Below are 14,975 nucleotides of genomic sequence, written 5' to 3' on the forward strand. Positions count from 1 at the left end.
TGAGAAGTTCGGCCATCCGGGAGGGGCTCAGAGTAGAGCAGCTGCTGCTCCACATCGAAAGGAGCCAGCTGAGGTGGTTCGGGCATCTGACAAGGATGCCCCCTGGGCGCCTCCTGGGTGAGGTGTTCCAGGCATGTCCCACCGGGAGGAGGCCCCGGGGCAGACCCAGGACACGCTGGAGAGATTATATCTCTCGGCTGGCCTGGGAACACCTTGGTATTCCCCCGGATAAGCTGGAGGAGGTGGCTGGGGAGAGGGAGGTCTGGGCCTCTTTGCTTAGGCTGCTGCCCCCGCGACCCGGCCCCGGACAAAGCGGATGAAAATGGATGGATGGATGGATGGGTTACGTAGCACGTATGTCTGCACAGTCACTCAATTCTATGTTTGTTCGCAATTTCTAAAACCTCGAGAGCCCCAACAATAATATTATTAAGCTATAAAGAGTGATATGAACATATATAGAACCGGAGTGAAAATGTCTGGAGAACACCAACAGATATCTGGAGATGGAAGCGAACTGGATATCAGCTCATCTCACGGCTGCTATCCAGGCTAGACGCCTTCATTTTTTAAGGTCCGCCATATAAGCTCCCTCATGTTGCTTTCAGTTTGGGAAAGAATAAAAAGACAAACCCTTTTTAAGCTCATTCCCGTGCCGGTCATGCGATCGAACATTGCAGCCGACCACACAGCAAGGACGAACCTGTTGTGTGTGCCTTCGCTCCTTTTTCGCTTGCGCTTTGTTTGGACCCGGAAAATGGTGCATCAGGCCAAAATCCTTTCCACGCCCACCCCTGTGACATCACACTCCAAAGCCCTATAGGGTGGGTCCAGGTTTCACAATGAGCTCACCCGAAACCCTGGCTGATTGTGACCCACACCCATTTTCAAACCTTGGCTCATGTGATTTGGTAGAGGATCATCAGGGGGTCCTTTGTCCCTCTTTGGGGGGAAACTCCCACTGGGTTTAAATCTGGGTCTCTCCACCATTTGACTTTTAGAACTGAAGAAGCTTCTCAGATGAGAGGTGAAACATCTTCAAGCAACTTAAAGAAGTCCAGACGCTTTTCTTTCCAAGCTCCTTAGACCTTATCTTTTGTTTGCTGTAATCTCTACATCTGATTGGCTAAAGTTAGCCCGTAGTGGGCTACAAGGATGACTTCAAAGGATGTCCTATATAACAAGAAATCTGCCATGTCAAGATGCAAATGTCTATAATTACCTCACATGTCTGTTCCAGTTCCAGTGCAGCCTTGTTTCATTCAACAGAGGCACAATCAATTGGTGTTCTCAATCCAAGATCGTCGACACCCTTATCTCCTCCTCATATGATGAGCATTAGACACTTTATTCTGTTCTTAGCAGTGGAACAAAACATCCACAGACTATAGCTTGCATAGAAAACGTTACTGCCAGGCACAGGCTTTCACTGATGTACTCCAGTGATTTAGCATTACATGCTTGTGTTACAGGGTAGCAGAGTAGTTTCGTCCCTAGCATGAGTCTCCATTAAACTTCAGTGCATAGTTTTTTGAGTATTTCTCATAACACACCTTGGCAGCATTATTTCAATATATATTCTGTCCATGATGAACACCCACATAGGTTATACCACTTGTCCCTGATTTTTAATAACATTTTTATTATACATTTGGTGACACAGTACTTTTAACATTATTGGTCCTTTTTCTACCATCAGGATTATTTTTCACAGGCTCAGGAAACAGCAGTCACAATCAGCCAGGAGTGAGGGGAAGATAGATGTGAAAGGTAGATGATAAATAGAAGCACTTTTACATCATCCCCTGGTTTTTGAAGTCTCATGTTAAGGCCTTGAACACCTTATTGGTGTTTTGAAAATAGATGTGATAAGAGAATAGTGAATCATAAAGCACTGCGTGCTCATACATTACTGGCTTCTCATTCACAGAGTAGGTTTAGGTAATAACGTCATGTTGTATTCAGTAACAGTGTAAACTAGCAATTGAGACCATAAACTCATTATGAAAGTGTTCATTTAAGGTAGATTAAGGAAGACAAGGGCTGTTTTCTTTCTACGTCTGTACAATCGTTTCATTTTGGCAACCAGAGCATTCGCCCTCTGCTGGCCATTGAAACAAATCCCAGTTCAGGGTATTTCCACATTGGACTCAATGTTAAAACATCTGGCCTTTCTTCACTGCGATCATCTCACCTAACTTCTGTCCTGTCTCCTTCCCTCTTCCCAGAACCAGTCACATGATGACTGCCTCCTGTTAAAAGGGAGTTTTTCCATCCAACCTTCGTTAAGTGGTCAGAGGGTCGTCTAATTGTTGGGATTTTCTCTGTACTATTGACACAGTCTCTACCTTACAATATAAAAGACCTTGAGATAACTGAATTGAATTGCATTGAATTGGAATGACTTCCTAAATCTGGTTGGGTTATCTGTTCATTGTAAACTCTACTAACTTGATAATATAAAAAAAAAAGCAAAAATATAAAATAAAGGAGCAATATTATGAGGTGGGAAAATGTAATAATACACTTTAACATTTTTATGACAAATTTCTTCGATCATTTTAATGATTTCCCTTTAGTGCTGCTTTGCTGTCATGTTAATGTAACCTTTTTTAGAAGTGGTACATCATGTCACTCACCATAGTGTGGGATGATAGCCCAGGCCATGGCTGAGGCATAAATTCCTCCAATCATCCAGAACATGCACAGCCAGCTCAGATGCTCTCCTCTCTTCTCGCGAGCCAACACCTCCGCAAAGTATGAGAATACTATCGGTACTGCTCCACCGATCCTGTAAATACAGCTTGTTGTAATTAGCTATGCATGCTCAAAAAGGCAATCCTCATTTGCCTCATCAGCGCTTGCAACAATGAACATTTATCACAATATGAAACTGATTTATTGTTACAGAAAACATTTCTTCATTTGTCACTGTGAATTGTACAAACGTCTGAAACTTTTTTTTAGAACATGTCTTCGCACATTTTTTGTTCATTCATGTCACAAAGCAGATTCTACACTATTCTGGCTTATTTTCTGAGTCTTACCAGATCATCAGGAGGCAACGGCACTATCCACTGCAGCTTAGTATTTATTTGCACAAACTATACTGTCATCTTCTTGACCAAAGAAAATGAAAAATCACCACACTGTAGCACACAGGATATTACAGTCTTTGAGCCATCTTTGCTGCTTTCTATCAAACTTGCTTATTATATCATTTTCCAGAATCACAGGTTGTGTGGCCTTTAAATTTAACATAGTGAACATGTCTCAAATTGCATTGTTCCATATTAGTACGTTGTTGTATCTTGTGTTGATGTGAGGGATAGGTGCACTGAACTGAACCCTTTCAGTGAGGTGTCAGTAGAGTCAGAAGGAGCCCATCTGTGACTGCAGTGACAGTGCCCATTTTTTTCATAGCCTCAGAGTGTCGTACATATTTGAAGAGGAAAAAAACCAAATGGCAAATCTTACTAGTGTATCTCTTAAAATTAGAATATCATCAAAAAGTTTTTTTTTCATAATTTATTTCAGAAAGTTACATTTTCATGTAATCATTCAACACGAAGCCTTTTTGTTTTAATTTTGATGATAATGGCTCATAGTTCATGAAAATACAGTATCTGATAATGTATTAGTTATTTCTACAGATCAATAAAAAAAGCTTTAACAATACAAAAACTTCTGAAAGGTATGTTCATCTATGCACAACTTTTTGAGATGCACTGGTTTTACTGTCAGTTTTATGGTTGACTACAGTGTTGCAAATGAGAGGCAGATAAAGAGCAATCAGCATTTCTTTTATTATTATACATTTGTTTCTGATTCATTTCAACATTAATTAGCTGAATTTAATATGGATAGATGGCTTTGGAGAAAAACAAAGATAGCATGTATTGAAAATGTTGAACTTCTCCTTTAAAGTCTGATCTGAGCTGTAGCTGTTATATCCCAAATTTCTCACTTGAGCAGCCATCTGTGACATTTTAATTTCTCACTACATGTAGAAACTAAGCGCTAACTCATGAGGAACAAGTAAAGAATCTGCATTGCCATATGCTTTGTATTACCTGAAAGATGCCAATATTAGATAATCCATCCATTTATTCATAAATTTTTCAAAGTGCTTATATGTCTAAGATGAGGTGATAGAGCCTGTCCTAACACTTAATTAGAGGTGGGGTACACCCCTTTCCATTTAAGATAAAGTAAATAAAACAAAATCAAAACCTTTTCAGATCATCAACATTACATATTCATAGAAACTGCGTAACTGCAAAAAGGCTTAAAGCAAATGAAAATGTATATGGCTTGTTTTCAATTCTCAAAAACAAAAAAACCAACCATGTATAAAGTATCCAGTAAATATTCAAGATTGTGGTGACACCCGAGAATCTGATGAGATTGGGTTGTGCCTTTTGTCCTGCTTCCTTCATGTCTGCGTGGGAGAAACTTACAGTAAGAGGTTATATATGTATGAAAATAATTGTCTATGATATTCATTCTAAAAATGTCAAAACCTGTTTAAGGTTTTGCCAGAGGAGTGACTGATATGACAAACTGGTTTAGAACATTAAGTAAAATTGCACTAAAACTTAATCTGTGTGAATTCTTATATTTTTTTTTTATTATGGCACTGTGCTGTGAATGTCTTTTCCTATTTGCTGAGACAGCTTCTGATAGCAATGCTAATAAGGTAGGAAAAACTCAATGAAAGGAACAGTGAAACACACAGCACTGGATGCCAGATCGTATTTCTGCCAGAATGAGGATGGAAAACAAAACAGAAGATCTCAGTGACCCCTTACAAAGCAATGCCTCTTTGCTGTTATTCCCAAAGGTATATGTACAATCATAGATACCATCCCACACCATAGACTACTTTCTGCATACAGATTGACAACTAGTGGTGACATAAAAGCTAAAGCTGCTAATGAAATTTTAAAGCCATTAAGGCAGAAGCTGTTTTTCAGATGATGTGAGGTTTACTGGTTGCTTACAGAACTGTAATTAAATGCACAAGAGCTGAGTGCAGCTCAGGTAAACCAATCATGAATGCCCTCAGGCACTGTGGCCCATTCTGATTTGAATATCCATTTTGGTCTAGTCATGAAGCAGCACCAGCTTAAGCCATCACAACTTGATCTAAATGTTCATACACTATACAATCTAAAAAGGATATCATGTCACTGAGATGGGAGGGCTGTCAAGGATCTGTGCAGCCAAGCAGACCATGCTAGCATTAAAACACCCAGATGTTCATTTACACTACTAGCTGATTTCTGCAGACCTTTCTCTTTTGCTTTATTTCTTCTATACCCCTGGGTATGAGGAAGAGCGGATGCCTGGCAGTTAGTATAACCTCTTGTCATGTGTTTTGAATTTGGAGGAGGAGAGACAGCAGAGGAAGTGGTGGGAAGATAGATCAGAGGGTCTGCAGGAGCGTGAGAAGAGGAAAGTTAAACAAACTTACCCGAAGCCAGACACCATGCGGCAGAAGAGGAACATACTGTAGCCCTGGACAAAGGAGGAAAGGAAGGCAAAGAAGCCGTTGACTGACATGGATATAAGCAGGCACTGTCTGCGGCCCACTTTGTCTGAGAGGCCACCCCAGAAAAAGGCTCCAAACATCATCCCCAGATACACAATGCTGCCTGGAGGAGGGGAGACAGGGGGAAAGACAGTGGTAGATAGAGAGAGAGAAAGAGGGAGAGCTATAAATGATCACAACCATCTGGAGTCAAGTGTTTGTTACTGAAACCGCTGAGTAAACAAAATCCATTTTACATTTTGGAATATAAGAAGACAGTTTCAGCAATTTATTCATGCATCCTCACAACACACACAGCTTTTAAGCTAGAGTTCATAGATAACAAAAACTCCATCACTAAAACTGACTTAACTTACAGTCAGTACTTAAACTACAGACTTTAAATAATCCCATAATCTAACATCCAATTATTGCTTTACTTTTTTTTCTATAACACATGGAAGAAAATGAGAAAAAATTGAATACAAAATAGATTTTGTTTTTGTTTAGACACAAAAAACAAAAACAGATTTCTTTGATATTTCTTATGTCTAGTTATTTGTTTTTACTCACTTACGCTCTGCTCAGCTAGATGGGCATATGTTAGGTACTTCTAGTCTTAAATGCATTAAATTACAAGAGCTGCTCAGTGTCCTAACAACATGTTAGACTGTTCAGCGCTCACACACAATAATGTCGTTCAAAAACTTCGGCTTAGAATATTTATCTATTCAATGGGATCTCATGATGTGGTAACTCAAGATTTTTTTTTCTTCTTTTTTTGCTGAAAGCCTAATATTGTACATTTTGCGGTGTAATGAAGATTTGACCATATATTAAATTTCTCCAAATCAAATCACTGTCTGACAACTGATATTTCTTAAAGTGTCTCTAGGAAAAATAGAGCAGCAGTTGACTTTGTGGCTCTGTTTCTTTGTACTGCTGCTTACCTGTGCAAGGTTGGGGTCATTTCTCTTCCCATGCAGTAAAGACATTGGGTGGCAGTGGTGGAGAGGGGTTAGGGTTGTCCTGTAAACAACCCACTTTTCTCCCTATGTTCTAATAAAAATGATAATTTGCGGAGGAAGGCGTTTGACATGGCAGCACCTGAAATAATCCTGGCAGATGATAGGAAGCAGCACCCCCCACCTCCCCCCATGTTTGCGGTGATGGGACAGATACGCTGAAAGTGGAGGGCCTTATCAAGCTGGGCAGACATGATGGTGAGAGGTAGTGATTCATTACAGGTGACAGCCCCTAGATCTATGCACTTCAGCTGCAGAGAAGGCTCTCCTATAGGTAGTAGGATATAAAGGTGAAGCTTCACTCGAGCTGGCTTACAAATATCAAACTGAATATCAAAAGTGCTGCATTCTGCACAAACTGTTGACACTTTTTGATTTGTGTAGCTACATCTGAACGTGTGTACTGAAGAAGATGCTATCTGGGAGCACTAGCTCATTTGTTTTATGGCTTCACTCACGCTGAGTTTGTATCTGTAATAAAGGGGGAGGGTGATGGGGCATCTGAGAGGCATTCTGAGATTGGATTTGTGATTTCCTGCTGGGTTCAAACTCAGGTCAGACCTTAAGGGCCTTTATGCAAATTAGCAAGGGTCAGTTAGAGGCACTGAAGCACATGGGGGAAAAGGTTTTAAGTGCTTTTCTCAAGCAGGAAACCATACATACAAATGCATTTTAAAATCCCAGTGGTATAAATACTCCCACATAAAAGAAATTAGTAAGTGAGACTGCTTAACAACAGCATGACCAAGGATATTGAAAACAGTGCATCCATCCAGTAGTGCTTGCAGTAGAGCCCCATGAATCTTCATGTAGATACTGACGTTGTAACTGAAGGCCACTAATTGCTAGTTTCACCGTACTATGAATAGTGACATTAAATATAATTTATTCTGTCATGGTCCTGGGTCGGTGACCCAGCGCTTTTAGTTATCATTTTCTAGTTTATGATGATGATGATTATTATTGTTTGAGTTCTGTGTGTTATATTTGGTCTGCCTTTGAGTCTGTGTCTCTGTCTATGGTGTCACCCCATCTGTTTGTGAATCTGTCTGTTTAGTTCAATGTCTTGTCTGGTTCCATGTGTCTGAGTTTCCTGTTTTATTGTGAAGGTCTGTGTCATATGTGAGTGTGCTCAGTTTACGTTTCCCCTGTCTCGTCAGCTGTGATTTCTCCCAGGTGTGTTCCCCTCCTGTCTCTCATCCCTTGATTACTGCCATCTGTGTATTTAAGCCCTGTGTTTCTCTGTGTCAGTGTCGCGTCGTACCCTCATCTAGCTGTGTGTTCTGCTTCTATGTTCCTAGTGTTTGGTCTCCTGCTCCAGTTTAGTGTTTCTTTCCAGTGTTTCAGTCCTTGGTTCCTCTGTTCTGACTTTTGGTTTTCTTTTGGTGAGTTTAGTTTGTACGAGGTTTTTCCCAGCAATAAAGCTGCGCCTTAAGTTTCACTTCCGTGTCTGAGTTCTGCATTTTGGGTCCACCACTCCTGCTTGCCTGCCACACAGCGGTTCATGACATATTCATTCTAAGAAAACAGCAAAACATGTAATAGATACGCCATTTGATTATGTCTATTTCACGCTTTGCCTATCCAAAGTGTGAAAAGGACACACTTGCAGTAAGTTGCAGTAAACTGCAGTAACAGCAGAGTGAGATATTTTATTTCAAGCCAACATGAAAATAATGGGGGGGTTTAAATAGACATTATTAACACATTTGCATGTACATACAAATCAGCCGCCTAGCTTAATCGTTTCTGACAATTACGGATCCTGGAATGCACTTCATACGTTTTTTGCTCACTACCGACTTCGTGGTTATATTATTTCCCCTTGCTGGTAATGCTATTTCTGCATGCGTGCCCATTTCACGTTTTGGATAGGCAAAGCGGGAAATGGACACGGTGGATCAGCATATACATACTTGCTTTGCCGTGATACTGGGTTGGACACTGGATAGACACAACTATCCACTACTGTCACGGTCGCAGTGGCAGACCGTGTGGAGAGTGTGTTGAGGACCCAGGTGCGAACACAAGTGAGGATACGGGAGTGCACTTAAACAAAAGCGAGCCTTTTATTGTGACTGATGATCACGAAAGAAACAAGAATGAGGGCAGCACAAGAGCAGTAACTAAACAAACCTAAACTGGGAACAATCTATGCTATGGCTGGGGATACAAAAGACTGGGCATGGAAACACGGAGGGTGGGAACACAGACGACGCGACTCAGACTACATGAAACACAGAGACTAAATACACAAGAGGGATGATCAGGGGAAGTGGCCACACATGGGAGCACAGCTGACACAGATAAACATAACAAGACATGGCAGGAGTAAACAACACTGAAGGGAGACTGTCAAAGTAAAACAGGAAGTACACAGAGGTGCAGACAGGAGGAGAGAGAGAGCACGGGCATAGTGGGCTGGGGAAACATGGAATGAAACACAAGGAGGGGAGACGAGGGCTCACAGATACATAGAGGGGCACACAGGGGATAAAAGTCACAAGGGGAAATCAAATAAGGAACAATACACGAAAAGACATGAATACTAAGACTGCTGGGCCAACATGGCCCAGGATCATGACATCACCCCCCCCCCCCCCCAAGGGCTGGCTCCCGACAGCCCAAACCCGAGAACCAAAACACAAGACAAACAGAGAACAACCCACCCAGGGCGGGAGGCGGGGGACCCGGACAGAGGGAACGAAACCAAACAAAAGATGAGGAGCATGAACCAAAACTGAGTCCAAAGACACAAAAACAGTTCAAAACAGGGAGGCAAATGTCCAAAGAGGTCAGAAGGTCAACCCGGGGGGCGACAGCACAAAAGTTCACAATTCAGCTGTTCCGGGGCCGGCCACGTGAAAAAGTGGCAGTGGCGGCAGAACAGATCCGGAGGCCGGCCGCGTGGAAGACGGCGGCGGCTACAGAGCGGGTCCGGAGGCCGGCCGCGTGAAAGATGGCGGCGGCTACAGAGCGGGTCCGGAGGCCGGCCGCGTGGAAGATGGCGGCGGCTACAGAGCGGGTCCGGAGGCCGGCCGCGTGGAAGACGGCGGCGGCGGCGATGACGTAGAGACAGGTCAGGGGGCCGACCGTGTGGAAGGCAACGGCGGCGACTCAGGCGAAGGCGGTCTGGGGGCCGACCACGACGGCGATGACGTCCGGCTAGAGGCCCAGAAACTGGCCGACGATGCCGAGGTGCTGGATGTACTTTGGACGGGGGTGTAACAATCGCTGGACCAGGCGTGGAGGACAAAGGCTCGGAGGCCGGACCAGGCGTGGCAGAAGCAGAGGCCGCGGCTGGACCAGACGACGCAGAAGTAGATGGTGGCTGGACGGGCTCCCCGGGCCCTCCAGCTGACGTGGCTTGAGGCTGAACGGGCCCCTCGGACCCTCCAGCGGAGACGGGAGGCTGAACGGGCCCCTTGGACCCTCCAGCGGAGACAGGAGGCTGAACGGGCCCCTCGGACCCTCCAGCTGACGCGGAGAGAGGCTGAATGGGCCCCTCGGACCCTCCAGCGGAGACAGGAGGCTGGACGGGCCCATCGGACCCTCCAGCTGACGGGGAAGGTTGCCAGACGGGCTCCTCGGGCCCTCCAGCTGACGAGGCATGAGGCTGGTGCGGTTCTCCTGAACCCCCAGCTGACGTGGCATGAGGCTGGATGGGCTCCTCGGGCCCTCCAGCTGATGTGGCATGAGGCTGGTGCGGTTCTCCTGAACCCCCAGCTGACGTGGCATGAGGAGGGGCTCCTCGGGCCCTCCAGCTGACGCAGTGGCAGGACCAGTAGGTGCAGAGACTACTGGCTGAACAGAAGGCTGAGCAGGTGATGGAACAAATGACTGAGCTAAACACTGGGGAGCTGGCTGAGCTGCACAGTGGGCTAAGGGCTGAGCTAACGGAAACACAGGAAAATGAACTATGGACTGGGCTGCTAACAGAGCTAATGACTGAGCTATAGACTGAAAAGCATGCAGTAGTGATGGTGGTGATGGTTGTGGACTGAACTCTCCTGAGCCTCTGGAACACAGGGAGGACTGCTGGGCGGGGTTGCCTGAGCCTTCAGCAGAAACAAGAATGGGTGCAGGCACCTGCCGGACACTAGCCGCTCCCACCCGAGGAGTAGGTACAGGTGCAGAGACGGGCTGTATCCTGGCTGACCTCACCCTGGGGACCGGCATGGGTGCAGGGGTGGACTGGTTCACAGCCCCCCTCACCCTGGAAGCCGGGACAGGCACCGGCAACGGCTGGGCAATTGCCCTTCTCACCCGAGGAGCTGGTACGGGTGCAGAAACTGACAGAGCCTCAGCCGGCCTGGAAACCAGAGCAGGGACCAACTGGACCTCAGCCTCCCTCACCCGAGGAACTGGTACGGGTGCAGGGGTACGCTGGGCCCGAGCTACCTCGGGAGCAGGAACACAAGCAGGCAAAGGAGCGGGCTCAGAAAAAACAGTCTTAGAATTGGCAGGCTTAGGGTTAATATGTACTGGGTCGACAAAAACAGACCTAGCCAAAATGAATTTAGCATTTTTCCCACCCTGTTTTACAGTCTTTGTTTTAGCAGGTTTTGACGTCCTCGGGTTAATAGTCTTAGAGTGAGCTGACTTAGGGATGACTGAGCCAGACTTGACAAAACCTGAACTGACAGACCCTGAACTGAGTGTTTTAGACCTGGTGACATTGCTCACAGTTTTTCCTTTAAAAGCATTTGCAGCCTTTGGCGAGTGCTTATTGTCTTTGATTTCTCCCTGTTCAAAGGGAGCAAAATGAAAAAACTTTTCCCAGTCTATGTCATCATCCAAAAGGGAGACTCCAACAGTGTCTGGGGTGAGTTTATTGTCCTTTTCAGTTATGGCTTCAGGTGGGATGTGTGAAAGGCAGTCATTATAACTCACCCCCGGGAGTGACGAGACAAGGGAAGCAAAACTAGAAACACTCACATGAGACATGGACCTTCAAAGTAAAACAGGAAACACTGACTGAATTCTAAACATGCAAACTTAACAGCAACTGGGGAGACAGAACATAGGAACCTGAAACATGGTACAAAAACGTCACAGTGGACATAACATGGAACACAGGGAAGCCATATGACAAAGCCAAAGAACTAAACCTATGATAACCATAACAGACCTAGGGAAACAAGAAACAGTACAACAAAGGACTCAAAACATAAACCATAATATAAAAACACAAGATCTCTTCAAAATAAAATAGGAAACATAATGAGACGCAGACATGACAACCAGAACTTGACAACGTAAGACACAGACATGAAACACATGAAGAGCAGGGGAGACTTAACATGGGTTGGAAACACAAGGGGGAACTAATAAGCAAATGAACCTAGGAGACCTAATGAGCTTAAACATACTATAAACATCAAAATGAACTAAAACTCAAAACACTGGGTCATAAGACCCAGGATCGTGACAACTACTGCTAAGCCACAGTACCTGCAATGGCAGCATGGCAATACAAAGTTGACTCCATGCTGACCCCAGTTAAGCAGCCAGAGCCTGACCTTTACGGTTAAGAAAAGCAGAGATAGCAGTCTAAATTGTCTTTTTCAACTTCTATCCATACCCGTTTCTACAGAATCTCTTTGGCAATCACTGTAAAGTTCTCTTTGAGATGGTTTTAAGCTTTCTTTCAGTTTTATGTTCACACTTGTGCTTATTAGAATAAGGATTTAGATTTGGATGGATTTAAATGATAAATGTGTGGCAGCGCATCTGGGCACATGTTATTGAGTAATACAGAAGTAACAAGTAATCTAATATTTCTCCAGGAATGTAATGTCCATCCATCCATCCATCTTCATCCGCTTTATCCGAGGCCGGGTCGCGGGGGCAGCAGCCTAAGCAAAGAGGCCCAGACCTCTCTCTCCCCAGCCACCTCCTCCAGCTTATCCGGGGGAATACCAAGGCGTTCCCAGGCCAGCCGAGAGATATAATCTCTCCAGCGTGTCCTGGGTCTGCCCCGGGGCCTCCTCCCGGTGGGGCATGCCTGGAACACCTCACCCAGGAGGCGCCCAGGGGGCATTCTTGTCAGATGCCCGAACCACCTCAGCTGGCTCCTTTCGATGTGGAGCAGCAGCTGCTCTACTCTGAGCCCCTCCCGGATGGCCGAACTTCTCACCCTATCACTAAGGGAGAGGCCAGCCACCCTTCGGAGGAAGCTCATTTCTGCCGCTTGTATCCACGATCTTGTTCTTTCGGTCACTACCCACAGCTTGTGGCCATAGGTGAGGGTAGGGACGTAGATCGACCGGTAAATTGAGAGCTTCGCTTTTACACTCAGCTCCCTCTTCACCACGATGGACCAGTGCAGCGTCTGCATTACTGCAGCTGCAGCCCCAATCCGTCTGTCGATCTCCGGCTCCCTTCTCCCATCACTCGCGAACAAGACCCCGAGATACTTGAACTCCTCCACTTGGGGCAGGAACTCATCCCCGACCCGGAGTGGGCACTCCACCCTTTTCCAGCTGAGAACCATGGCCTCAGATTTGGAGGTGCTGATCCTCATTCCCGCTGCTTCACACTCGGCTGCGAACTGTTCCAGTGCGAGCTGGAGGCCCTCACCCGATGAAGCCAACAGAACCACATCATCTGCAAAAAGCAGAGATGAGATTCTGAGGCCACCAAAGCGAAAGCCCTCCGCCACTTGGCTGCGCCTAGAAATCCTGTCCATAAAAATTATGAACAGAACCGGAGACAAAGGGCAGCCCTGGCGGAGCACATCACCCACCGGGAACGAGTCCGACTTATTGCCGGCAATGCGAACCAAGCTCTTGCAACGGTCGTATAGGGATCGAATGGCCCGTAGCAATGGGCCAGACACCCCATACTCCCGCAACACCTCCCACAGGACACCCCGAGGGACACGGTCGAATGCCTTCTCCAAGTCCACAAAACACATGTAGACTGGTTGGGCAAACTCCCATGCACCCTCAAGTATCCTCGAGAGGATAAAGAGCTGGTCCAGTGTTCCACAACCAGGACGAAAACCGCATTGTTCCTCCTGTATCCGAGGTTCGACTAGCGGATGAACTCTCCTTTCCAGCACCCTGGCATAGACTTTCCCAGGGAGGCTGAGGAGTGTGATCCCCCTGTAGTTGGAACACACCCTCCGGTCCCCCTTCTTAAAGATGGGGACCACCACCCCGGTCTGCCAGTCCATAGGTACTGCCCCTGATCTCCACGCAACATTGCAGAGGCGTGTCAACCAAGAAAGCCCTACAACGTCCAGAGCCTTCAGGAACTCGGGGCGGACCTCATCAACACCAGGGGCTCTGCCACCAAGGAGTTGTTTAACTGCCTCAGTGACCTCGCCCCCGGAAATTGGCGGGTCATTCCCCTCATCCCTAGACTCTGCTTCCTCCTCGGAAGACGTGTCAGTGGGATTAAGGAGGTCCTCAAAGTATTCCTTCCACCGCCTGACAATTTTCTCAGTCGACGTCAGCAGCGCTCCGCCAGCACTATACACAGTGCAGGTAGAGCACCGCTTTCCCCTCCTGAGACGCCTGACGGTTTGCCAGAATCTCTTCGAGGCAGTCCGAAAGTCTTTTTCCATGGCCTCTCCGAACTCCTCCCACACCCGAGTTTTTGCTTCAGCCACTGCCCGAGCCGCATTCCGCTTGGCCTGTTGATACCTGTCGGCTGCCTCCGGAGTCCCACAGGCTAACCAAGCCCGATAGGACTCCTTCTTCAGCCTGGTGGCTCCCTTCACCTCTGGTGTCCACCATTTGGTTCGGGGATTACCACCACGGCAGGCACCAACCACCTTGCGACCGCAGCTCAATGCAGCAGCTTCGGCAATGGAGACGCTGAACATGGTCCATTCGGACTCAATGTCCCCAGTCTCCCTCGGAATGCTGTTGAAGCTCTGCCGGAGGTGTGCGTTGAAGATCTCGCGGACCGGGGCCTCTGCTAGACGTTCCCAGCACACCCTCACTACGCGTTTAGGTGCACCAGGTCTGTCCAGCATCCTCCCCCGCCACCTGATCCAACTCACCACCAGGTGGTGATCAGTTGACAGCTCAGCCCCTCTCTTTACCCGAGTGTCCAGAACATATGGTCGCAGGTCTAGTGATACGATTACAAAATCGATCATCGACCTACGGCCTAGAGCGTCCTGGTGCCACGTGCACTTATGGACACTCTTATGTTCGAACAGGGTGTTCGTTATGGCCAAACTGTGACTAGCACAGAAGTCCAATAACAAAACACCGCTCGGGTTCAGATCAGGGAGGCCGTTCCTCCCAATCACGCCCCTCCAGGTCTCGCTGTCGTTACCCACGTGAGCATTGAAGTCTCCCAGCAGGACAACAGAGTCTCCAGGTGGAGCACCTTCCAGCACCCCCCCCCCCCCCAGGGACTCTAAGAAGGCTGGGTACTCTGAACTGCCACTCTGCGCA

General features: G+C 46.6%; 1 protein-coding gene across 2 annotated transcripts in view; it reads right to left on the reverse strand.

Moving 5' to 3' along the window:
• The window catches only part of LOC146666432 (synaptic vesicle glycoprotein 2C-like), a 71,440-nt gene that overhangs the window by 32,074 nt on the left and 24,391 nt on the right, over window positions 1–14,975 (reverse strand). For both annotated transcript variants that reach the window (XM_085414456.1, XM_085414455.1), the window contains exons 3-4: window positions 5,477–5,657; window positions 2,640–2,791 (exon numbers count right to left, since the gene is read on the reverse strand). In XM_085414456.1, coding sequence (XP_085270582.1) covers window positions 2,640–2,791; window positions 5,477–5,657 — 333 coding nt within the window. The remainder of the gene's footprint in view (window positions 1–2,639; window positions 2,792–5,476; window positions 5,658–14,975) is intronic.

Source organism: Rhamphochromis longiceps, linkage group LG7 (genome assembly GCF_057381845.1).
Source record: "Rhamphochromis longiceps isolate RC_006_pf linkage group LG7, R_longiceps_female_GT1.1, whole genome shotgun sequence".
NCBI classification, from domain to species: domain Eukaryota; kingdom Metazoa; phylum Chordata; class Actinopteri; order Cichliformes; family Cichlidae; genus Rhamphochromis; species Rhamphochromis longiceps.